The sequence below is a fragment of the Temnothorax nylanderi genome, unplaced genomic scaffold, assembly GCF_030848795.1.
Source record: "Temnothorax nylanderi isolate EJ_2023f unplaced genomic scaffold, tnyl_v1.0 TNYL_tig0512_pilon, whole genome shotgun sequence".
Taxonomy (NCBI): Eukaryota; Metazoa; Arthropoda; class Insecta; order Hymenoptera; family Formicidae; genus Temnothorax; species Temnothorax nylanderi.
Window position 1 is genome coordinate 101,008 of NW_027249574.1, and position 25,614 is coordinate 126,621.

Sequence of the window (25,614 nt, forward strand, 5' to 3'; positions counted from 1 at the left end):
ATTTTGTTGTTGACGTAGATGAGGAGAGTTTAAAGACGTTATTAGATAAGATTGGAGAGGTACGAATCAAAATTTATTAAGGCCATTACACGTAACAAAGTTTTAGTTTTAATCGTAAGGCCGTAAGAAAATAGACTAATCACAGTCGATTATTCTCATTGAGCTCGAAGAATAATCAAGTGCGATTGGTCTATTTTCTTACGGCCTTACGATTATGACTAAAACTTTGTTACGTGCAATGGCCTTTACTAAATATGTTATCGCATTAATCTAATTTTGCAAATTTTCTAGCTTGCGGGCAATCAACTAACCATTGAGCAAGAAATAAAAATGGATATGTTATTGTTCGGGGGTGTATCGCCGTATTCGCCATTTCGAAATATAATCGGATTCTTCGAGAATCCATCATCTTACTTTAAATTAAAATTCCGCTTCATGTCAGGTACAATTAAAGACAACATAGATAATACCGTTACGCATGTCTTTGTAGAAGATGAGACGAGCACTGTTATGAGAAATATGAAAGCACGTGAGCTAACATCCATAAAAATAGTAAAATGTCAGTGGATCGAGGAATGTTTTCGAAATCGCAAACTTTGTGAAATTACAGATTACCTTATTGATTATTAAATAAGACGTAGTAAATGTTTAAATTTTATTTAAATTATTAAATGTTATTAAAAGTTATGAAATGTTATTAAATATTATTGTTCCGTAATTTTCTCGCGATCGCGGATCAATACCGTACCGGTAACGCCATCCGTCAGTCGCCCTCCAAACGAAAGGATTTCGCGCCGCTCCCCCCGTCAACCCTTACCGCGAAGTCTCTCGCGACACGTATCGATCCTGTCATGCCGTGATCGCATGATCCCGGAAACGCAGGTGATTGGTCGATACGCGTCGCGCAAAGGAAAGCTCCCGAAACACGAGAGTTCGCGTTCAGGAGCCAAAAGTACTCCGGTTCACGAGGTCGTATACCGTCGTGCTTCCGTTAACGTTTACTCCGGTTCACGCGGTCTCAAATATACCGTCGTGCATCCGAGGTTACTGCTCTGTCAGAGCACCGCTAATTATCGCGCCGTTCGTGCGTGCTGCAATTCGCTCTCGTCTCCACGAGCAGTGAACATTCGCGTATAAGTCACCCTGCGTGCCTCGCCATTGTGCGCTCGATCATCGTGATCGATTCAACTGTGAACATTCTCGCGTCTTGTGTTACGAACAAGTGCGACTGCAGTATAACGCCTCAAGTGCGTTCATCAAGTGCAAGCTACATTGCGCGTCTTAATTGCCAACGCCTCCGCGCTCTACGAACACTTTCGTATCACGTGACCAGCGCTCATCGAATCACGTGCGCGCCGAGTGTCGTGCTCAAATGAGAGCGCGTCAATCATCATTTGTATTAACCTGACGATTAAACGATATTTGTGCATTCCTCTCAAATCAAGTGTCTCATTCTAACCGCACTTCGGATCCCTGTCGGGGTCGACCCGACATCTTACGCCAATTGGCGAACCGGAGTTACGCCCGGAAACCATAAAATTCGCCAACATAATTTCTGGTCCTTCGAGCCGGATCGGCGTGCAACTGTGCCAATTAACAGACACCAGTCAAATCTATCTAGTACGAGATGGCCGAACACTTGGGAGGCCAGCTGCAACTCCAGCGACAAATCGAGCGCTATCTCGACAACTTTAAGAAAATTGGGAAAGCCAACCTGACACCTGCGAAAATCCGCTCGAGAATTGCGTTTCTCAAGGAAACGTGGCAGCAATTCGTGAACGGACATGCATCGGTGGCCAGGACCATCAACGAGGACGTTCAAGCATCGCTAGCGTACTTCAAGGACAACCATTATGAAACAGCGAACAACGCCTGCCAGGCAGCCTTGGACTACATGTCGGAGAGCCTGGAGGAGTTGGAGCCAGTCGTGAGTCCCAACCAGTCATTTGCCGCATCGACGATGCGCACGGATCAGTCCGCGTTTTCTCTTTCGCACCTGCCGCGTATAAGTCGTTTCGAGATCAATTTACAGCCTTAATCATTGATAATCGCGAATTGTTAGACGTTAATCGCTTGCAATATCTGCACTCTTGCGTGAAGGGTGAAGCCAGCGATGCCATACGCAATCTGGCATTAACTGACGCGAATTTTAAGATAGCTTGGAGTCTGCTAATAACGCGATATGAGAATCGCCGTCGTTTAGTACATGACCACATCCACGCTTTGCACACGCTTCCCCAAGCGACTTCTGATTCCGCAGTAGCTCTCACCGCGTTGCGCAATAAAGCGAACATAGCGATACAATCGTTAAGGAATCTCGGTCGGTCTGTTGACACTTGGGACGACATTTTGGTTTATTTGCTCGTTCAAGGGCTGGATAAATTCACACGAAAGGCCTGGGAATTGCAACTTGGCGATACGTCAGAGTATCCAACATACGATCGACTTGATAAATTTCTTCTATCACGAATACGTGCGCTCGAGAATGTTCTCCCGGCTTCGTCTCAAGTCAAGGGCAATAAACAAAATTCCTCAGTTCAGAGTCACGCAGCGAACGCAAGTTCGACCAAATGTCCCATGTGTCAAAAGACGCATTTCTTGTCCGCGTGTCCGGACTTTCACAATAAAAGCGTCGCTCAACGGCGTGATCTCGCGAAGAAATATCATTGTTGCTACAATTGCTTGAGTACACGGCACACTCGCGATGCGTGTTCGAGCAAGAACACATGCCGTCAATGTCAGCAGAAGCACCATACGTTGCTTCACACGACCGATGTAAATAATAATAGTTCGACAAGTGAGAGCTCACCTTCATCTACGGAAACGAAAACAGACTTCACTGACGAAGTCACTTCGCATTTATTGTCTCACACTAGCTTTTCAAAATCAAATATTTTGTTAGCTACCGCCTGGATTAAGGTGAGCGGGCTCAACGGTCGACATAGTATAGTCCGCGCGTTATTGGATCAAGGTTCGGTCACTACTTTGATCACCGAACGTTTAGCTCAGCGATTGCGTCTCCCGCGTACGCGCGTCTCCGTGTCTATCACTGGGATCGGCGAGACCGCTGCCACCGCACGCAGCGCAGCTAAAGTTCATGTGTCAGCGCGTGACGGCACGGGCCCGGCGCCCTCCGTTTCCGCTCTTGTTCTCAAGTCGCTCACGACTTACATTCCGCAACGCGTTCCGGATATAACGAAACTGTCGTACATTCGCGAACTTACGCTAGCTGATAACGATCCGACTAGCGCGGCGCCGATTGACGTCATTATCGGTGCTGATTTGTATGGCGCGATTTTACTGCCGGAGGTCCGTAATCGCGCCCCTCATGAGCCCGTAGCTCAAAAATCGATTTTTGGATGGTTCCTGTCTGGACCAATGCCTATGCCGTCGCAGTCACGGCCGACTCGCATTCAAACGCACCATTGCACGGTGTTGTCGGAAATCTCCGATCAGCTGAAACGGTTCTGGGAGGTCGAAGAACTTCCTCAGCAAACTCATCTCTCACCGGAAGAGAGTCAATGCGAAGAACACTTCGTGTCTACACATTCTCGTGCCCCCAACGGGCAATATATAGTGCGGCTGCCGTTCAAATCGGGGCCCCCTATCGACATTGGTGACTCTAAACAGTCAGCAATCGCGTTGTATTCGCGTCTCGAGTCACGGTTAAGGTCGAATCCCGACCTTGCGAAGGAATACCACGACTTCTTGGCGGAATATGAACGTCTTGGCCACATGACCAAGGCACCTCTCGATGACCCCCCTGATGGTCAAGTAGTGTATATACCGCATCATGCAGTTGTCCGCGAGCATAGCGCAACAACTCGTTTGCGCGTTGTCTTCAACGCCTCTCAACCGACCTCCAATGGTCTCTCGTTGAACGACCATCTAATGATCGGCCGTAAATTACAACCCGAATTATCTTTCATTCTCTTGCGATGGCGTCAATTTCGGTTCGTCTTCACAGCCGACATCGCCAAAATGTATCGCCAGATTCTGGTCCACAAAAGCGATGTAAATTATCAAAGGATCTTATGGCGACCCGCGCCAAATGGGCCCTTAATAGCATACTTATTGCTTACCGTCACCTACGGTAATGCAAACGCGCCAAACGTCGCTCTTCGCGTGGTCGAGCAAGTTGCCGAAGACGAAGGCGCTGATTTCCCTTTGGCAGTTCCGGTATTACGGCTTCACACGTACGTCGACGACGCTGTGTTTGGCGCCGATGACATACTGCTCGCGCTTCAGACGCGAGATCAACTGATTTCTCTCTTGAAACGAGCAGGATTTCACCTCCGAAAATGGGCGAGTAACAATCCCGTATTGCTCGAAGGCATCGATCCGCAGGATCATGGCCTTGCTTCCGCAAAAACGCTCGAATCTGACGAGCGTCTCAAGATACTGGGTATCAAGTGGCATCCTCACACGGACGTCTTTCAATTTGACGTCACGCTTGCAGAGTCGGCTCCCGACACGAAGCGCTCAATTCTTTCGACAATCGCACGAATTTTTTATCCTCTCGGGTGGATGGCTCCAGTGGTCATCACCGCAAAAATCATGATGCAGCAGCTCTGGCTTCTTCGCTGCAATTGGGACGAGGTTATCCCTGACGATCTTCTCTGTAAGTGGAGAGATTACTATTCTCGATTACCTATACTGCGACAAATCGTCATTCCGCGTTGGACCGGTTACGGTTCCGATACACTTACCGCGGAGATTCATGGGTTTGCCGACGCCTCCGCCTCCGCATACGGAGCGGTTGTTTATTTAAAGGTTACGCATCTTGACGGAACAGTCGAAATTACGCTACTTCTATTGAAGTCGAAAGTAGCTCCGCTCAGGCCCATGAGTATTCCTCGTTTAGAGTTGCTCGCCGCGGTTCTGCTCGCGCGGTCAATCGCCGCCGTGCGATCCGCGCTCACGATTGCTATTCAGATCTACCATTGTTGGACAGATTCAAAGATCACTAAAGCCTGGCTCTCGCAACCACCCTCACGTTGGAAAATGTTCGTCGCGAATCGGGTGCATGAGGTTCAAACCCTCTTGCCAAACGTCGAATGGCATCACGTGCCATCACAGCAAAACCCTGCCGATTTCGTTTCGCGGGGCGTCAAACCTGAAAATCTGATTCAGCAATCTCTATGGTGGACAGGGCCTGACTGGCTCAAATTATCGGCAGATCAATGGCCCTCCGAGCCTCAATCAAATTTGCAAGAATCGCTACCGGAAGAGCGAGCGCACGTTTCCGTGCACCTTGTGCACCCTAGCCAACGATGGGAGCTCGGTGAAAAATTCTCCTCGTGGAACAAGCTGGTGCGCGTCACCGCTTATGTAATGCGATTCGCTCGTTGCGCTCGCGAAATGAGTTGCTCAAATTCCATCAATGCGACCTCAAAACCCGCGTCGATATTACTTCTTCCGGAAGAAATTAATCTCGCGCGCGAATTCTGGCTCAAGAAAGTGCAACAAATGTTATTCCCCGTGGAATACGCTCAATTAGAGTCAGTAAATCGAATTTCGAACAGCAGTAAACTGCTACCGTTAAACCCGTTTCTCGATAAAAACGGACTTATTCGCGTCGGAGGCCGCCTCCGAAATTCTGCGTTTCCGGACGACAAGAAACACCCGGTCGTGCTCGCTGCACACCCGTTAGTTGCCGCGTTAATACGCGAAACTCATATCCGTGCCCTCCACGCTGGGCCGCAATTCACGTTGCACCTGCTACGTGAACAATACTGGATCTTGCGCGCGCGTCAAACGATACGAGCTGTTCTCCATAAATGTGTCAGATGCGCTCGTGAAAGCGCCAAAGCCGCGCACGAGTTAATGGGCGACCTGCCCTCGTGTCGCGTCACGTCGACGCCTCGCGCGTTCCTACACTGCGGGATAGATTATGCCGGACCAATACAGGTCAGATCTACTCCCGGTCGAGGACACACATCAAGAAAGGCGTACATCGCGGTGTTCGTCTGCATGACCGTCAAAGCTACTCATCTGGAGTTGGTTGGCGATTGTACGACTCCCGCGTTTATCGCTGCATTCGATCAATTTTGTGCACGTCGCGGCGTTCCCAGTGATATGTATTCGGACAACGCTACGACTTTCCACGGTGCTCAACGCGAAATCTCCGTCACATGGAGTGAGGCCACTCGCGATTCGAATTTTCAAAATAGAATAGCAACCGAAGGCGTTCGGTGGAACTTCATTCCTCCGACCGCATTTCGGCGGTCTCTGGGAAGCGTGCGTCCGCAGCGTCAAGTTTCACATTAAACGCGTCATCGGGGCGCACACGCTGACATTCGAGGAGCTAAGCACGCTCCTATGTAAAATCGAAGCGTGTTTGAACTCGCGACCGATCGCTCCCGGTTCAGACAATTTCGATGATTATAATTCAGTGACACCAAGTCATTTCTTGATAGGAACGGCGCTGACAAGCGCTCCCACCCCCTTGTTACTTGAGGAAAAGGAAACGCGTCTCACTCGGTGGCAGCTAATTACACAGATGCGCGACAGCTTTTGGAAACTTTGGTCAAATGACTATCTGCATACATTGCAGCAACGCCCCAAGTGGCGTCAAATTCAGAATCTAGCTCGAGTCGGACGCTTAGTACTTCTGCGAAATCCTCTCGCTCCTCCCAGCAGATGGGAATTGGGAAGAATCGTCGAGTGTCACCCCGGCGACGACGGACTCACGCGAGTCGTCTCGGTTAAAACAGCGCGATCCACGTACAAACGTGCCGTGGTCAAGCTATCATTTTTGCCGGTCGATATAAACACTCCGGAGTGACATTCCACGATGCCTATACGACAATAAAACTTTGTAAATACTTGTAAATATTCCTATGTATCATGTCTTATGTAAATTGATCATTCTAGTTTAAGTTGTTTCAGCACTCGCAGTGCTCCGCATGGCAAGCGGCTCGAGATCAACAATTCGTCACGGCGGGCGGCATTGAATTGTTGCGAATTGTTATTCGCGGCGGGCGGTTATGTTCCGTAATTTTCTCGCGATCGCGGATCAATACCGTACCGGTAACGCCATCCGTCAGTCGCCCTCCGAACGAAAGGATTTCGCGCCGCTCCCCCCGTCAACCCTTACCGCGAAGTCTCTCGCGACACGTATCGATCCTGTCATGCCGTGATCGCATGATCCCGGAAACGCAGGTGATTGGTCGATACGCGTCGCGCAAAGGAAAGCTCCCGAAACACGAGAGTTCGCGTTCAGGAGCCAAAAGTACTCCGGTTCACGAGGTCGTATACCGTCGTGCTTCCGTTAACGTTTACTCCGGTTCACGCGGTCTCAAATATACCGTCGTGCATCCGAGGTTACTGCTCTGTCAGAGCACCGCTAATTATCGCGCCGTTCGTGCGTGCTGCAATTCGCTCTCGTCTCCACGAGCAGTGAACATTCGCGTATAAGTCACCCTGCGTGCCTCGCCATTGTGCGCTCGATCATCGTGATCGATTCGACTGTGAACATTCTCGCGTCTTGTGTTACGAACAAGTGCGACTGCAGTATAACGCCTCAAGTGCGTTCATCAAGTGCAAGCTACATTGCGCGTCTTAATTGCCAACGCCTCCGCGCTCTACGAACACTTTCGTATCACGTGACCAGCGCTCATCGAATCACGTGCGCGCCGAGTGTCGTGCTCAAATGAGAGCGCGTCAATCATCATTTGTATTAACCTGACGATTAAACGATATTTGTGCATTCCTCTCAAATCAAGTGTCTCATTCTAACCGCACGTCGGATCCCTGTCGGGGTCGACCCGGCATCTTACACCAATTGGCGAACCGGAGTTACGCCCGGAAACCATAAAATTCGCCAACAATTATAAAAGCTGAAATGTTATTTTATTCAGAATAAAAGCTGAAATGTTTTATTTAAATCTGATTCTCAAAGCTTTATTACGACTCGTAGTATAGAAACAAGTAGGTTAGTCACAGATATATCAATTCATGAGTAAGTACAATATTATTTACAGTAATATACTTGAAACGAGACGTATTAAATTTTTGAGTGCCTCTGATGGCTTCGCTACTATCCACACATCGTAAAGAAAACACATAGTTGCTCTTTAAAAGAATTATGCAATTTGCAACTATTTTTTTTCTAAGAGCAACTATGTGCTTTCTTTATACCAATTGATTCGTTTCCTTATTTTGTGCATAAAAGTATTAAGGTACAGTTACCAGCAAATAAATAGTTTACGTGTGATATTTTATATTTTGTTAAAATATGCCAGAATGAAGTATAATATATCTCGAAAACTATTGATTTTTTGATAATTCTACCTTAATACTTTTATATGCAAAATAACTAGGAGAAGAATCTTATGTAAAAAAATCATATAATTCCATTTAAAAAAATAAAGATGACCTTTAAATCTTCTAAGCGCTCGCACTTGGGAAAAAATGTTCACCATCGCATGATGACTCTCTTGATTCAAAAAAACTTTTATTTTAAGCATTTCTTCCGATCCAAAACTATGGGTATTATTAAGGTGGCCGCCCTTAGGTGACTCACCCTTATGAAAAAGTAGTACTGGTTTTAATACTGGAAAAAGTATTGGTGAAAGTACTGGAGACATAAGTACTCAAAGTACTACTAAATTCGACCATACTGACTTCGTCAGTACTCCTTCCCAGTACTCATCCAATACTCATTCAGTACTCCCTTCAGTACTTCCTCCAGTACTCCAACCAGTATTCCCTCCAGTACCCCCTTCAGTAATCTTTTAGTACTTATTGAATAATCGTGGAATACTAACGTGTGGTACAGGCGCAGTAGGGGAGAGTGGGCACCCTTGAACCACGTTCTTTCAAATCACAAATGATTTTTAATAACTTCATTATAATATAAATGAGACTATTCGATGTTTAATATAATAAACTTTGTTTGTAAATGATTTAAGAAGTAAATTTTCAGAAATATTTTGCAAAAATAATGATATTTCGAAATGCTGCGTTTGTCACAGTGGACCCCACGCATGGGGTCGATTGAGCCATAGCGTAGGGTACACTGTGACATGTAATGTGAAAGGTAGGGTACCCTGTGACACGTAGAAGAGATCGGTTTAAATCCTGTTTATTACAAATCTTTGGTCAATTGAAAAACCAAGACTGTGCTAGAGAACCAATTTATCAATAATCGTGTCATATTTGTTTCATCAGATGACCTAAGAAATTGAAAACTGAAAACAAAGTCCTATAACCTCACTTTTTGTCGTAACCTAGCAGAGATCAACGAATATTGCCTCACAGCGACTCGATTACATGTGATCTGTAACTAAAGGGTGAAAAAAAGAGAAAATGAAAGTGTGGATATGATTATCGATGGAAATTATTTCATTTTATAGGAAAATTTAGGCACTAACATTTACTATTCAGGTAGGTAGGTTAGATAGTTCTGTAAGCGTGGCACAGAGGACCCCATCAACCTACGTCACATTGGACCCCACTGAACATCGATATTATTTATCGTAAATATTTCAGATACAGAACAATTAAACGTTTTTGTGCGCACGTTGGTGTTGAACCTAGATCCCGACGAACGTCTTATGAATTTTTTTTAACTGTAGAATCCCTAGAAATCCATACATATCAAAAAGTTATGACAAGCAAAAATTTACTTTGCAAGGCTCCAATTACATATCTGCCTTTAACTAAAGTATATATGCTTATTTCGGCATAATTTTTTGGTGGAAGTTATATGTTTTGAAAACGAAAGTTTTCATACCCACCGTCACTATTTTGCAGAACGTTAATACAGAAAACTCGCACTGTCACATTGGACCCCGTGGCTCAAGGGAGCCCACTCTCCCCTACTTACGCAGTACTATCCAAGTAGAACAAAAAGTCAAGATGATATCAAAATAACGTCATATTGATAGTTTAGTGTGTTAATTTAGTATTTTATTAATTTAGTATTTCCAAGATACGTTACGAAAAAGTAGTACTAGCAATCAGTACTCAGTACTGAGTGATCAGTACTCGTAGTATTGACAGTATTAGTATGTTAATACTCATGAATATTGCAGAATGGTCAGTACTGTGCCTATTAGTTTCTTACAGTACTGGCAGTACTATCATGATAGTACTCCGAATATTAATCTGATAAAGTACTGACCACTTCAATACTTTGAAGTACTAATGAGTATTATTGCTTGTAGTACTGCCAGTACTGTAAGCACTGACAGACACAGTACTGACCATTCTGCAGTATTCATGAGTATTAACATACTAATACTCTCAATACTACGAGTACGGATCACTCAGTACTGAGTACTGATTGCTAGTACTACTTTTTTGTAAGGGTCACCCTGTATTATGTACAATACAAAAATTATTTAATTATATTTAATTTTTCATATAGAAAAAAAATATTAAGAATAATTAAAAAATACTTAGAAAAATAATTTTTGCATTGTTTTTTCTTACAAAAGGTAAAATTGCGATTACATTATACAATATTTTATATATAATCACATATGTAACTTTTTTATATAATTATTATATTTATATCAAGAGACACGGTAGTGTCTCGCGCCAAGTGCACGCGCAGCGCGAGACCGCCCCGTGTATATTTACGCGAGTCGACCAGTTGCGAGTATCCGAGATTATCAGATCTCAATAACGGCTGAATATGATTATACAATAGACATACACTACCCTTCATAAGTTTGGAAACGCTTGTAATTTTCTCGTCTCTCACGAAGAGTTAAGTATAAAAGTTAAGTTTAAAAAATTTTGAAATACCTTATGCGAATCAAGCATATTCTAATAAACATTTTAAATGCTTTTTTTTTTAATTAATACGATGATTTTTCGCAATAATATCGAATTTCTTGTGTCAAAACTCATGTTTATATAATGTTTTTTAACTTCGAAACTAAACAATTTACAAAAAAAACAAAGGCAAAAAATGTTTATTAAAATGTGCTTGATTCGTGTAAATTTTTTCAAAAATTTTTTAACTTAACTTTTATACTTAACTCTTCGTGAGAGACGACAAAAATTACAAGCAAAAAAAAATTACAAAGAAACAATGCGAAAATTATCCTTTTAATTATTTTTTATTTCTTTTTGTATATACGTATGATTCAGAAAATGATTCACAACAATCATTTTCCACAACATTAGATAAAAGTGCATTGGAAGAAATGTTGATTGAAGAAGTAAGAAACAGACCGCCCTTATACGATTACACACTGCCTTTGTCTGCCCGTGGTAGGCACAAAATTGCAGAGTTATGGAAAGAGATTTCTGACGCTCTTCATGGTATGTATTATATTTTACATAAGCCTAAATTATCAAAGAAAAGCATTGGTTACATTAAATATTTTAAAAGTATGTTTTAACAAATGTATTAGGTCTTTTGAGTCCTGAAGATGCTAAAAAGAGATGGAAATCGCTTATAAAGACACTTACAGTAAAGCAGTGGCTGAAGAGAAAAAAACCTAGTGGGTCAGCTAGATCATGTTCACAAAAAACGTGGAAACATTTTGAAGCAATGTCCTTCTTACGTTCGGTATCAAGAAGCAGAAAGTATATATCAATTTTTATGTACAACTTAAAGTATATATATCTTAAATTTTATGACCACTAATTTCAAGCATATCTTATTTTATAGCTCTATTTCTAATCTGACGGTTCCAATTATTGAGTCCAACAGAAATCTTCTCGAGGAGAACAGTTCAGTCAACATGGAAAAACGTAAAAATACTGAAGGTATTAATATTGTTACAGAGTTTTTCTTTATTATTTGCTGACCTCTGACCGATCTTTTAATAAAATGTTCAGTTAATTCATATACATTAAAGAAATATTAAACAATTTCTTTTTAGATGAACCCCCTGCTAAACATCGGGCTAAAGCTCATGATGATTTAAGTGCATCAATTAATCGTATAGCTGAAGCATTTTGTAACAAAGACAATCCTGTGATAAACCTGCCAAAGTTGCCAGAAATAGATGCATTAGATGGTATGTTTATATACATAAAACAACGATTGCTCAAACTTAGTCAAGAAAAGCAGAATATGCTGTTAATGAAATTTCAACAAGATATTGCTAAAGAAGAACAAAACTAACGTAGATAATTTTATATTCTTTTTTGTAACATTAGCAATTGCTATGTTCCTACTTTCTTATATTTGTTTCTTTTCTTATTCTTTTTCATAAATATAATTTTCAGGTATAATTTTAATATTTTAACAACGTTACTCTTATTATATTACAGTATAATTTTTTTTATTTGATAATTAGACGTTATTTATGTTACGTAAAGTAAAATCACACAGTATTACAACTTGATGTTTATTTTATTTTTAAGTCTAACTTTAGATTTTACTGACAAATGTTCCTCTTTTCAATGTTATTTAAAAATATTTTGACGTTAAATTATATATATATAGTTTATTGTCAAATATGATATAGATTATAATTTTTGTAAAACATTGATATTTCTAATATTTTTTGTTTTTATGGAGCATGTTATTCTTCTCTTTAAAATATTTAGTTACCGCAATAATACTTTTATGATTGTCTAACGATAGATGATAGGAAAATATACATTATAGTAGTCATAAATTATTTATTATACACATGTGCATATGTACGTATTATAATAGTATGACTATTTACACACGTTGCAAATAAATTTATTTACAAAAGTAACCTCTGTCTTAAATGTATATGAAACATTATGTGAAATGATATAGAATCATAATAAATTACCAAATTTTATTTATTTACTTGTATATTTGAATATTTTGCCAACCAACTTCTCCTTCCTCATTGAAGTATCTACAGAATTCTTCGCGAATGTTAGCTGCGCGTAACGAATATGTTCTTGTTTGAGTACATCTAATGTTAATATATGCACGAAAATCTTCAACATTTTGTCTCCAAGAGCCGTTTTCAATATCTCCATCTATTACAGGCTTATCTACAAGTTGTTGTGTTATATACGTTTCTTGTTCAACATCATGCTTTCTCAGCCAATTATGAAGGCAGACGATTGCTTGAATCATTTTTATTGCATTTGGTACTTTTGCTAAAATTGGTCGTCTCAGAAGTCGCCATTGGCTGGCTAAAATGCCGAAAACATTCTCAACCGTTCTTCGAGCTCGAGATAAACGATAGTTGTAAATGCGTTTCTCTAATGTCAGTCCATTTTTTCCTGGATATGGTCGCATCATATAATCGGTTAACGGAAATGCCTCGTCTCTTATTAATACGTATGGCAAAATTGGACCATCTTCATATAATGCTTCGGGTAAAGGAAGATTAAATTCCTTTCTTTCTAATAACAGGCCCATGGCACTATTCTTGAAAAGACCTGCATCACCCTGCCTCCCAGGGGCACCAATGTCAACGCAACGTATAATATAATTAGCATCACTTATTGCGAGTAAGATAATGCTGTGACTGCCTTTGTAATTATAATATTCTGATCCTGCGTTGTCTGGACACTGAAAAAATATTATTATTGTATAAGTTTATATTTCAATTTGAGTTACTATATACATATCTTTTATAATTTAACAATTATTTGAATAACGATGTGTTTCCCATCTATCGCACCAACACAGTGAGGGAAGTTCCATTTATTCGCAAAGTCGTTTGCGATTTCTTTCAAGTCGTTTGTATCACATTGTGAAAGCACAATAGGATACAAATGCTCCCATATAACGGAACATGTTTCTCGTATAATATTTGTAATGCTGCTTACAGATATTAAAAATTGATATGACAATGATACCATGCTGTCTCCTGAGGCAAGATATCTGTTAGCATTATAAGAAATACAACAATTATAACAACCTAAACCATTCTAATATGTACAATTATTAAATTTCATTAATTACATGTTATTTATTGTACAATAAAATATTGTTAATTTCAGTTTACCTTAAAGTTACTATTAAACGTTGTTCTTCATTTATTGGCTACGCACAACATAATGTTTTTTTAAATCGTGTCCTACTATTGACAACAGTTCTTCCAATTGTATCGGTGTCATTCTTGTATAATTTCGGAAACGAAGATCTTCCAACCTAATATTAGGAAGTACTGCATGATAAAATCCATGTCTCTGTCTTTCTGCAAATACTTTTGAAATCCAGCATCTTCTTTTTCTTTTATTTTTTAATTTTATTATATTTGCAATCATTGAAATTGCTGCAACTAACTCTGCTTGTTTTTTTTCCTGATAGTGCTGATTAACAATGGTATTGCATTGTAATACCCACTGATGCAACCGATAATTAAATGACATCTTGTCTTAAAATATGTGAAATCGTGTATATATAATCAGCAAACTGTTGATGCGTTTCAGCATCAACAACTGGAGCCGTCAGATTAGAAATAAAGCTGTAAAATAAGATATGCTTGAAATTAGTGATCATAAAATTTATATTAATATATTATTTATATTATATTATTTTATATTATATAAAATTTATATTAATATATGTGTAATATATTATTATAAGAGAACGTAAAAAAAGTTTTTAAAAATTAATCTTTTAATACTTGATTAGATTTTAATATGTGCCATATGTGAAATTCTATAAATATTAATTATCAATAATATTAATATTTATTACGCAATATGAACAAATATAAATTTTCAATATATAATCTCTTTACCTCTACGACGTTTATCGAGTTTTCTTCTTCTTATTTTATATTAGTTCCTGCCGCTTTTCAGCGGACAATACGACCAGATTTGCCACTGTTTGTTTAACAAAGTCGATTGCGTAGCAAAGTCTGAGTGGAAATTGTGATTGCATCAGCAAAAGCGCGACTCGACCTTTATCGAGTCGTGTCACTAGCCACTTTATTAGCGTCAAGACGCTGAAATCTGCACGTTTAGACATCTGCGCAAGGGTGCTGCGCGCGTGTTTGACGCTTGACGCTCGACGCTTCTATCTAAACGCACCTTAAGGGCGCCAGCCAGTGTTGCCAGACGTACGACTATAGTCGTACCACAGTATATACAGTAGCGCAACTCTCCTGATTTCTTGTTGTCCAAAATGGAGTGCGCATGCGCGAAATAAGTAAGCGCCCACTAACACCATCTGAACGTCGTTCTCTGAACTTCTTTCTCAATTGCTCTTCCTTTCTCCGTTCTGCTCCGCTCCCTCTTAGAATTTAAATGGTCAGTTCAGTAAATGCCTATCTGTATTGGAACAGAAATTTGGAGGGAATTAGCTCAATTAGTCACTGAATGCTATTGAGAGCTGTTAGAAGTGTTTGACAGACTGAATACGTTTATGTGATTAAAGTGAAAAGAGTTTACAAAGTAAAGACAGTGAAAGATCGAAGTGAAGAAAAGTGAAGAAAGTGATAAAAGTGAAATAAGTGATAAAAGTGATAAAAGTGATAAAAGCGAAGGAAACATAAAAGAAAAATCCTTTTCTAAGGGAATAGTTAACCTATATAAATATTATATAAGTTTTCAATTCTCTTGGAAGCACTTTGATCTTAGCTTTGTTTCAGGTGTTGCTGCATAATAATTAAAAATGAATGCGATAAGAAAGCCAAGCTGTGCAGTACCAGAGTGCGTTAAAAAGTTTATTGATGTGCAACGACATTTTTTTAAATTTCCAAAGGAACAAGACAGGTATAACACATTGCTTTATATAATATTATTATTTTTTATATAAATTATATTTTTAATTGTAATGTGTGCATTACTTTGTCATTGGTAAAATGGTACAACATTTACAGATGGCTGCAATGGGTACGAGCATGTGGAAGGCTGGATCTAGAACCTAAAGGTCCAGAATATGCCCACCAGAATTGTCGTTTGTGCCATTTGCATTTTGAAAACAAATGGTACAAAATTAATAAAGTTAGGGCTCGTCTTCACCCAGATGCTGTACCCACTATATTTTTTGGACCAGGTTTTCAACAACAGTGAGTTTTTACTAACAAATAATTATTAATTTTACATATTTTAATTTAATTAAATTAGTTTTGTTTTATAAAAAAGTATAAAATTGAATAATACTGGTATAAGGTAGTAGTACATAAAAAATAATTTTTGTAACATTATATGATTAATAGCAACAATATCTAACAATATTTAAATTATTTTTTATGTATTACGTGAAAGTAACATATAAAAACATAAAATAATTAAAATTTTTTAGGGACAACACAGCACCCGAACAAACAACACAACAAAATAAGGAAAATGTGGTTAAAGAGAAAGTAGATAGGTATGCTAAATATAAATTTTCTATTTTTTATAATATCATATTTTATAGTAGATATTATGATACATATTTTTTGTTGCAGAAATACATGTGCTGAGGCAACTGTTGCAGAAATGCAAGTGCAAGAAGATAATAGGTAATTTATATTAATAAAGAACTTGTTTACATTTATTAACAATAATGGCTAAAAGAAAAAAAATTGTATATTTTCAGCAAAGCAGACAAAGCAGAAACTTCACAAACAATCGTCCCAATTATTGTCAGTGACGTAGAAATAACTCAACCGTAAGTTTTTCTTTACTAATTTACAGTTAAACATGTATTTTTATTTTCTTTATTTGTTACGTAATGAAAATTTTCTTATAAAATATAATTGTCAGGATATATGTAATTTATTTATTAACACATTATATTTCTTTTAACTTTAGATTTTATTTAATATTATTTTGCTGTTTTTGTCTCTTATAGCAAATTTATAGTTACATGATTACATATATCATATTTAAAAATAATCTTTGTGCTATGGATCTAACGTTTAGAATATATTATAGGAGCACATCCACTATCAAGAAGCCTGCAGTTAGGAATAAATCATCCGATGATAGTCCGAGAAAAAGGAAATTGCGAGAGAAGTTCCAAAAATTAAAGGCGCAAAATAAAGTAATGCGTGAAACAATCCGACGGCTTCGTATGAAAAAGAAGAAGGAAGCTACAAAAGTTGAAGAAGAAAACGAATTCGACCAACTGAAGAAACTAGGCCGTAAGTTATTACCGGAAAAATTTAATAGAATATTAGCGGCACAAGTCGACGCACAATTAAAATGTAAACGTGGCAGAAGATATGATCCCGAATTTAAGAAATTTGCTTTGTCATTATTTTTTTTAAGTCCACGAACTTACCGGGAATTGAAAGATTCAATTGCATTGCCTTCTGTACGTTCTCTACAATTATTTACACAAAAATGGAATATTGAGCCTGGTATAAATGATAAAATTTTTGAAGCACTTAAATTGAAATTAAATACGTTGCCTTTCATGGAACGTCATTGCATAATATGTGCAGACGAAATGAGCTTAAAAGCTCATTTATTTTATAATGTATCACGAGATGAAATAATTGGTTTCGAAGACATTGGTGATAAAAAATCATCTAAACCTGCAAGAAGCGCTTTAGTTATTATGGCACGTAGTATTGCAGGTAATTGGAAGGTGCCCATTGTTTTTTGTTTTGTAGAGACTACATGCCATATGAACTTTTTAAAAAATCTGATATTTGATACAATAATTAAATTAAGAACTACAGGTGCTATGGTGCATGCATTGGTTACGGACATGGGTTCTAATTTTATACAACTGTCCCGTGATTTAGGAATATCTACACAAAATTCAACTTTTTCAGTTAACGGAGAAAATTTAGTTTACATTTTTGACACTCCACATTTAATAAAAGCAACCCGAAATAATGTGTTAAACCATAATTTTGAATTTAATAATAAAGTAGCTTCGTGGGATCATATTAAACAGTTTTATATGCAAGACGTCAAACAATGGATAAGAGCAGCTCCTAAATTATCAAAGATACATATGGACCCAAATAACTTTATGAGAATGAAAGTTAAATATGCCGTACAAATACTTAGTAACCACGTATGTGCAGGAATGTGTACACAGATGTCTGTCGGTCTTCTTCCGACTGAAGTCATTGGAACTATAGATTTAATTGATCATTTTGATAAATTGTTCGATATGTTAAATTCGTTCGCCGTAAATAATCCTAAACAACATGGAAAAGTTTTTACCGGAAGTGAAAAACAAATGCAGTTTTTGCAAGAAACGTCAGATCTTATAAAAAGTATTAAAGTAGTTAATAATAATAATAATGGTAAATATGTAAAAGTTAAATGCTTTGAATGCTGGCAGATAACAATTAATAGCATCATTCAGCTTTGGGAAACATTAAAAAATCATAATTTTCCATATCTCCGAACACGTAGATTGAATCAAGATTGTGTCGAAAATTTTTTTGGTTCCGTTCGGCAACAAGGCGGTAATTGTCTTAATCCGACACCTATACAATTTAAGCGCGCCTTTAAAAAACTTTTTAGTACAACATTTTTAAAACATTCGGATACGCAAAATTGTGCTTCTGATTATGATGAAATGTTAAATCTTATTGGAACGTTAGATAATACCAAAGAGTCCACTGTGTCGGAATTTACTGCTTCATCATCGGCGCATAACATTTTAAATATTCCGACTCATGAATATTGTTCAATGGATCTGCCAGAAGAAAACGCATTTAAATATGTTTGCGGATTTTTAATTAAAAGATGTACAGCAATACATTCTTGTGATATATGTACAAAATATATGAATGATAATATGGCTGTCTTAGATGATACAACATTATATTGTTCTTTTCGAGCCTATGAAAACGAAGAAGGAAGTTTGTTTGGGAAGTTAAACATACCAAGTAATGACTTTTGTTATTATATTCATAAATTAGAAGAAGTATTTGTAAAAAATTTTGAGAAAAATTGTTTTCATAAAAATATTGGCAATTATTTATTCCAATTAACACAAAATATAACTTTTGAACCGCCATGTCCAAATTTCCCTACTTCATTTTTGATAAAATTGTATCTTCGTATGCGTATATATTACACATTATCGCTGCATAATAAATCATGCAAACGGGTTACCACAAAAAATAGGAAACTTTTAAACGTTTCACATTTATAAATTTTATTTGTAATTCTTACACTTTTTCTTATCTACGCAGTCTTCTTTCTTATAATGTTTAATTGTCATGTTGAGTTATGTTTTACGGGCATATTTTAATTATTGAGGCTACTGTTTCATTGATTCTTATTCTTATAATGAATTGTGATGTATTCTTTGCTTTAATTTCTTAATCTACTTCTTAATTTGATTTCTTACTTACCCAATATTGTGTGTTCATTTATTGCATGTTTTGTTTGCTTGCAAATAACATTATATATAATTTTGCGTGTTTCTTTATTGCATTTTGTTTATTTTCAAATTATATATATTGTTTAACTTATATTTATAATAATGTATTGATTGTATTGTTGCGTTTTACATTTTACTTTTAATTAATGGCAACATGTATATGCAATTTTTTCAGTTGCGTTAATACTAATTATGTTTTGATATTATGCGTTCATATTGTGCGATGACATTATGCGTTACTATACAGGGTGATCCGAAACTATCGTTTGTCCTTAAAATGTCGTATTCCTGACTTAATTTTGAGACGATTTTTCCTTTACCAAAACTTTATCCGAAGCTTAGTTTTTGAGTTATTACGAGAAATATTCAGCGAATTACGGAACGAGTACGGAAGGTAGGCAGGGGCGGCGCGACTCACCGTCCGACGCGGGTGATTATGTGGGGTGCTCGCTGCGATCAGTGATCGGTGCTTGCTACACGCGATGGATGTACACACGATACGCGTACACACACACACACACACACACACACACACTCACACACACACAATTACTCACTCATTCATTCTTACCTTGCAGAGATTCGATGTCTTCATACTGCTGATGAATATTTGCTTCATGACCGTTGATGTCAATGAGACGTTCCCATGACACGCCGAGTAATTCTCAGTCATCGAACGATTAATCGGTAATAATTAACAGCGATAAACCGGTAGATTTGCTTATTAATCTTATCGGTCAAGTGCGTGAGTAAATCCGTGAACGTGTCGATACGTGATACAATTTGTCAAAGAAAAAACTTCTCGCGTATTAGAAGTTTATTCTTTGACAAATTGTATCACGTATCGACACGTTCACGGATTGACTCACGCACTTGACCGATAAGATTAATAAACAAATCTACCGGTTTATCACTGTTAATTACTACCAAATAATCGTTCGATGACTGAGAATTACTCGAAGAAAGAAACACATTACGCACAATCACATCACAGTAAAAGGAAAACTTCTACTTGATTACATCACAGTAATTAAGTAGAAGTTATCCTTTTTTTATTAATTGTCACGTAATCAACACTTTTACGAATTTACTCGCGCACTCGATCATAAACAATTACGGTTAATGCAATTAATTACTACCGATTAATTAATTATTACTTTAAGAAAGATCACTTTAAGAAAAATCACTTTAAGAAAGAAACGCGTTAAATACTTGACTGCACAGCGCACGTTAACACGATGCTCGATGCGGAGCACTTCTCGACGACGACAACAAACAGTCAACAGGTTATGTTGGTACTAGCGCTGCCGAACGTAAACATGTGACATTATGGAGGATTCACACTGCGTTCGATTGCGTCTCCATCACGCGTGATTGGCACGAGACACATGTCTTGTGATTAGCTGAAACCTCCGCGGTACTTACGAAAACGTGTAGTATTACTGCGAACACAAGATGTTCCACGTAGAAATGTGTTGGTCGCTCTGAAAAGAGCGAATTTATCTTTGGTCGCTCTGAGAAGAGCGGATTGGTTTGAAATTGAAAAAATTTTATAACAGGTGCTCAAAATGACCACCATCCATTCTAACGCAAGCTCTCATGCGTTTTAATAAATTTCTTTCGACGTTCTCCATCATTTCTTCGTCGATGGCCCAAATAGCATGTCGCAATCTTGTATCTAAATCATCGACATCCTGGGGAAGCGTTTTATAAACTTTTTCCTTACAATATCCCCATAAAAAGAAATCTAAAGGATTGAGATCCGGAGATCTTGCGGGCCAACGTATCGGACCGTACCGACCCATCCAGCGTCCAGGAAAGTGCTCGTTCAAGTAATTGGTAACAATTCTGGCGTTGTGTGGCCCAGCACCGTCTTGTTGAAACACAATCTTGTTTCTCTCCAATAATGGAACTTCTTCTAAGAAATCTGGTAGATTATCTCTTAAAAGTTCCACGTATGTTTGGCCAGTTAAAATATCCGGAAGAACAATCGGACCAAGTATTTGAGTTCCCATTATTCCAGCCCACAGATTTATCTTCCAGCGAGTTTGGAAGCTTCTGGGTCGCGTAACTGCGGGATTTTCATCGCTCCAAAAATGCATATTATGCGAATTAAAATGTCCTTCTCGTGTGAATAATGATTCATCGCTGAATATCACACGAGAAGAGAATCTGGGATCTCGATCTACTTTTCTCAGAAAGTCTTCGCAGAACGTTCTTCTTGCACGATGATCTCCTGCTTCCAAATGTTGCACGCGTGTGTAGTGAAATGCGTGCAACTTTTCTTCTTTGAGTACTCTTTGCACGGTTCCATAGGATAAATTGAGTTCTCGAGCAACCACCCGAATACTCGTTTCAGGATTATGCTCGAAAGCACGTACAACTTGTACCATGTGCCGCAAATTTCTCGCCTCGCGATCTCTCCCAGTTTCGTGCATGTTTGGAAGGACATTGCCAGTCTCGTATAATCTTTGAGCTGCTCGAAGTATGACGGGAGCCGACGGATGTCTTTCTCGATTTGGATACAATTCGGCGTACCGTCTTGCAGCTACGTAATACTGTCCGTGACACTCGCCAAGTGCCATCAGCATGTCGTAATATTCTTCGTTTGTGTATCGTACTGCCATATCGTCCTCTTAACGCTTCTAATAATCGAGGGATTATTGATTCCAGTGTCGATCGCTCTATCCTATTTATACGATCTTCGCGGGGGTCGATATCCCCTCCCCGCGACCCGCGACGAATAGCGAGTTTCGCGAGTCGCGTGGGTCCACGCGACGCCCACGCGACGCGCATCGCGCGACCCGCGAAACTCGCTATTCGTCGCGGGTCGCGGGGAGGGGATATCGACCCCCGCGAAGATCGTATAAATAGGATAGAGCGATCGACACTGGAATCAATAATCCCTCGATTATTAGAAGCGTTAAGAGGACGATATGGCAGTACGATACACAAACGAAGAATATTACGACATGCTGATGGCACTTGGCGAGTGTCACGGACAGTATTACGTAGCTGCAAGACGGTACGCCGAATTGTATCCAAATCGAGAAAGACATCCGTCGGCTCCCGTCATACTTCGAGCAGCTCAAAGATTATACGAGACTGGCAATGTCCTTCCAAACATGCACGAAACTGGGAGAGATCGCGAGGCGAGAAATTTGCGGCACATGGTACAAGTTGTACGTGCTTTCGAGCATAATCCTGAAACGAGTATTCGGGTGGTTGCTCGAGAACTCAATTTATCCTATGGAACCGTGCAAAGAGTACTCAAAGAAGAAAAGTTGCACGCATTTCACTACACACGCGTGCAACATTTGGAAGCAGGAGATCATCGTGCAAGAAGAACGTTCTGCGAAGACTTTCTGAGAAAAGTAGATCGAGATCCCAGATTCTCTTCTCGTGTGATATTCAGCGATGAATCATTATTCACACGAGAAGGACATTTTAATTCGCATAATATGCATTTTTGGAGCGATGAAAATCCCGCAGTTACGCGACCCAGAAGCTTCCAAACTCGCTGGAAGATAAATCTGTGGGCTGGAATAATGGGAACTCAAATACTTGGTCCGATTGTTCTTCCGGATATTTTAACTGGCCAAACATACGTGGAACTTTTAAGAGATAATCTACCAGATTTCTTAGAAGAAGTTCCATTATTGGAGAGAAACAAGATTGTGTTTCAACAAGACGGTGCTGGGCCACACAACGCCAGAATTGTTACCAATTACTTGAACGAGCACTTTCCTGGACGCTGGATGGGTCGGTACGGTCCGATACGTTGGCCCGCAAGATCTCCGGATCTCAATCCTTTAGATTTCTTTTTATGGGGATATTGTAAGGAAAAAGTTTATAAAACGCTTCCCCAGGATGTCGATGATTTAGATACAAGATTGCGACATGCTATTTGGGCCATCGACGAAGAAATGATGGAGAACGTCGAAAGAAATTTATTAAAACGCATGAGAGCTTGCGTTAGAATGGATGGTGGTCATTTTGAGCACCTGTTATAAAATTTTTTCAATTTCAAACCAATCCGCTCTTCTCAGAGCGACCAAAGATAAATTCGCTCTTTTCAGAGCGACCAACACATTTCTACGTGGAACATCTTGTGTTCGCAGTAATACTACACGTTTTCGTAAGTACCGCGGAGGTTTCAGCTAATCACAAGACATGTGTCTCGTGCCAATCACGCGTGATGGAGACGCAATCGAACGCAGTGTGAATCCTCCATAATGTCACATGTTTACGTTCGGCAGCGCTAGTACCAACATAACCTGTTGACTGTTTGTTGTCGTCGTCGAGAAGTGCTCCGCATCGAGCATCGTGTTAACGTGCGCTGTGCAGTCAAGTATTTAACGCGTTTCTTTCTTAAAGTGATTTTTCTTAAAGTGATCTTTCTTAAAGTAATAATTAATTAATCGGTAGTAATTAATTGCATTAACCGTAATTGTTTATGATCGAGTGCGCGAGTAAATTCGTAAAAGTGTTGATTACGTGACAATTAATAAAAAAAGGATAACTTCTACTTAATTACTGTGATGTAATCAAGTAGAAGTTTTCCTTTTACTGTGATGTGATTGTGCGTAATGTGTTTCTTTCTTCGAGTAATTCTCAGTCATCGAACGATTATTTGGTAGTAATTAACAGTGATAAACCGGTAGATTTGTTTATTAATCTTATCGGTCAAGTGCGTGAGTCAATCCGTGAACGTGTCGATACGTGATACAATTTGTCAAAGAATAAACTTCTAATACGCGAGAAGTTTTTTCTTTGACAAATTGTATCACGTATCGACACGTTCACGGATTTACTCACGCACTTGACCGATAAGATTAATAAGCAAATCTACCGGTTTATCGCTGTTAATTATTACCGATTAATCGTTCGATGACTGAGAATTACTCGGCGTGTCATGGGAACGTCTCATTGACATCAACGGTCATGAAGCAAATATTCATCAGCAGTATGAAGACATCGAATCTCTGCAAGGTAAGAATGAATGAGTGAGTAATTGTGTGTGTGTGAGTGTGTGTGTGTGTGTGTGTGTGTGTGTGTGTACGCGTATCGTGTGTACATCCATCGCGTGTAGCAAGCACCGATCACTGATCGCAGCGAGCACCCCACATAATCACCCGCGTCGGACGGTGAGTCGCGCCGCCCCTGCCTACCTTCCGTACTCGTTCCGTAATTCGCTGAATATTTCTCGTAATAACTCAAAAACTAAGCTTCGGATAAAGTTTTGGTAAAGGAAAAATCGTCTCAAAATTAAGTCAGGAATACGACATTTTAAGGACAAACGATAGTTTCGGATCACCCTGTATATGTATTAATATGCATTAATAGACTTTTATACATTACGTTACTTAAATTTAATATTGTGTATGTTACATAAATTCATGTATTTGTGTGTGTTTAATATATATATATGTATGTATGTACGTATGTATGTATGTGCGATAGTGCATGTGTATTTGTAAAGGCATGAATACTGTTAGTGATACATTTAACTAATTAATTTTTTTCTTTTTTTTTAAGTTCTTACATGCCTCAAGGATGAATATACGAATGAAAAACTTGGAGAAGAAGTGGAGCTTGTTAATATTACATTTTATAGATTCCTTGTTTATATTTTAAGTATTTTCTGTTCTACATTATTGTACAGTAATTGTAGCTTGCACTTTTATTGCCCTTTTCTTTTTTTGGGTTGTATCGAGGTGGATCGAGTAGCTGAGATACAGATCAATGAAAGAATTGTACAATAAAGTGTATTTAATGTATTTTTTTGTTCTCTTTCCCTGGTCTGTGTTGAGGTGGATCGAGTAGCTGAAGCATGGAGCAGTGAATGAATTAAAAGAAAAAAAGACTACAATTTAGTAATACATATAATATGTAATTTCTTATGTATTGTAATAAAAATACAATTTTATTTTACATAAAAAATGTAGTTTCTTTATTATATTTATTAATGAAACATGTACTTTTTTTAAATATATTGCAGTTATATTATACAGGTATATTTTTCTTTGTATAGGTATACGCATAAAATTATTTTAAAATGTAATAATAACATATCGTCGTATTAAAATTAAAAGTTCATTTATCGCATTTTAAATTAAGCATGAATATATATCTCATTTTTATTTTGGATGCATAATTAAATTATTTATTTGATTTAATGTAATACAACTATTTTATATTAAATATTTTATAATTATAATTGTTTTCTTATAAGTATAATGTATAAAATATTATATTTTGCTTTTCGGTTGTTCAATATATGTTATATAACATTATATTTTCTAATAATTTTATACCTCATTACATTTATATTATTCAATCACATTTATATAATTTTATTTTTCTCATTTTGTATTTTTTTCTTATTTTTAATACATAATAAATATTATCTT

General features: G+C 38.4%; 2 protein-coding genes and 1 long non-coding RNA gene across 3 annotated transcripts; 2 read left to right on the top strand and 1 right to left on the bottom strand.

Moving 5' to 3' along the window:
- Positions 1-1,627: 1,627 nt before the first annotated feature.
- Positions 1,628-12,091, top strand: LOC139783531 (uncharacterized). The gene is made up of 4 exons (XM_071722705.1): positions 1,628-1,927; positions 2,101-5,999; positions 11,633-11,730; positions 11,847-12,091. Exons 1-4 carry the CDS (start codon positions 1,628-1,630, stop codon positions 12,089-12,091), a joined length of 4,542 nt encoding a protein of 1,513 aa, XP_071578806.1.
- Positions 12,092-12,629: 538 nt separating this feature from the next.
- On the bottom strand, positions 12,630-14,874 carry LOC139783533 (uncharacterized). The gene is made up of 3 exons (XR_011721308.1): positions 14,655-14,874; positions 13,914-14,375; positions 12,630-13,789 (listed from the first exon to the last, which is right to left on the bottom strand). It is a non-coding gene; the product is annotated as an uncharacterized lncRNA (long non-coding RNA).
- Positions 14,875-15,656: 782 nt separating this feature from the next.
- On the top strand, positions 15,657-25,144 carry LOC139783532 (uncharacterized). The gene is made up of 6 exons (XM_071722706.1): positions 15,657-15,926; positions 16,163-16,231; positions 16,311-16,364; positions 16,442-16,513; positions 16,780-16,988; positions 24,740-25,144. Exons 3-6 carry the CDS (start codon positions 16,342-16,344, stop codon positions 24,964-24,966), a joined length of 531 nt encoding a protein of 176 aa, XP_071578807.1. The 5' UTR covers positions 15,657-15,926; positions 16,163-16,231; positions 16,311-16,341; the 3' UTR covers positions 24,967-25,144.
- Positions 25,145-25,614: the final 470 nt, after the last annotated feature.

Bases quoted from the DNA above. Each gene is read 5' to 3' on its own strand.
- LOC139783531 (XM_071722705.1), top strand. From the start codon at position 1,628: ATGGCCGAACACTTGGGAGGCCAGCTGCAACTCCAGCGACAAATCGAG. The intron at 1,928-2,100 runs GTGAGTCCCAAC...TCTTGCGTGAAG, and splicing joins TGGAGGAGTTGGAGCCAGTC to GGTGAAGCCAGCGATGCCAT. The intron at 6,000-11,632 runs GTTGGTTGGCGA...CTTATTTTATAG, and splicing joins GTCAAAGCTACTCATCTGGA to CTCTATTTCTAATCTGACGG.
- LOC139783532 (XM_071722706.1), top strand. From the start codon at position 16,342: ATGCAAGTGCAAGAAGATAATAG. The intron at 16,365-16,441 runs GTAATTTATATT...GTATATTTTCAG, and splicing joins CAAGTGCAAGAAGATAATAG to CAAAGCAGACAAAGCAGAAA. The intron at 16,514-16,779 runs GTAAGTTTTTCT...AATATATTATAG, and splicing joins GACGTAGAAATAACTCAACC to GAGCACATCCACTATCAAGA.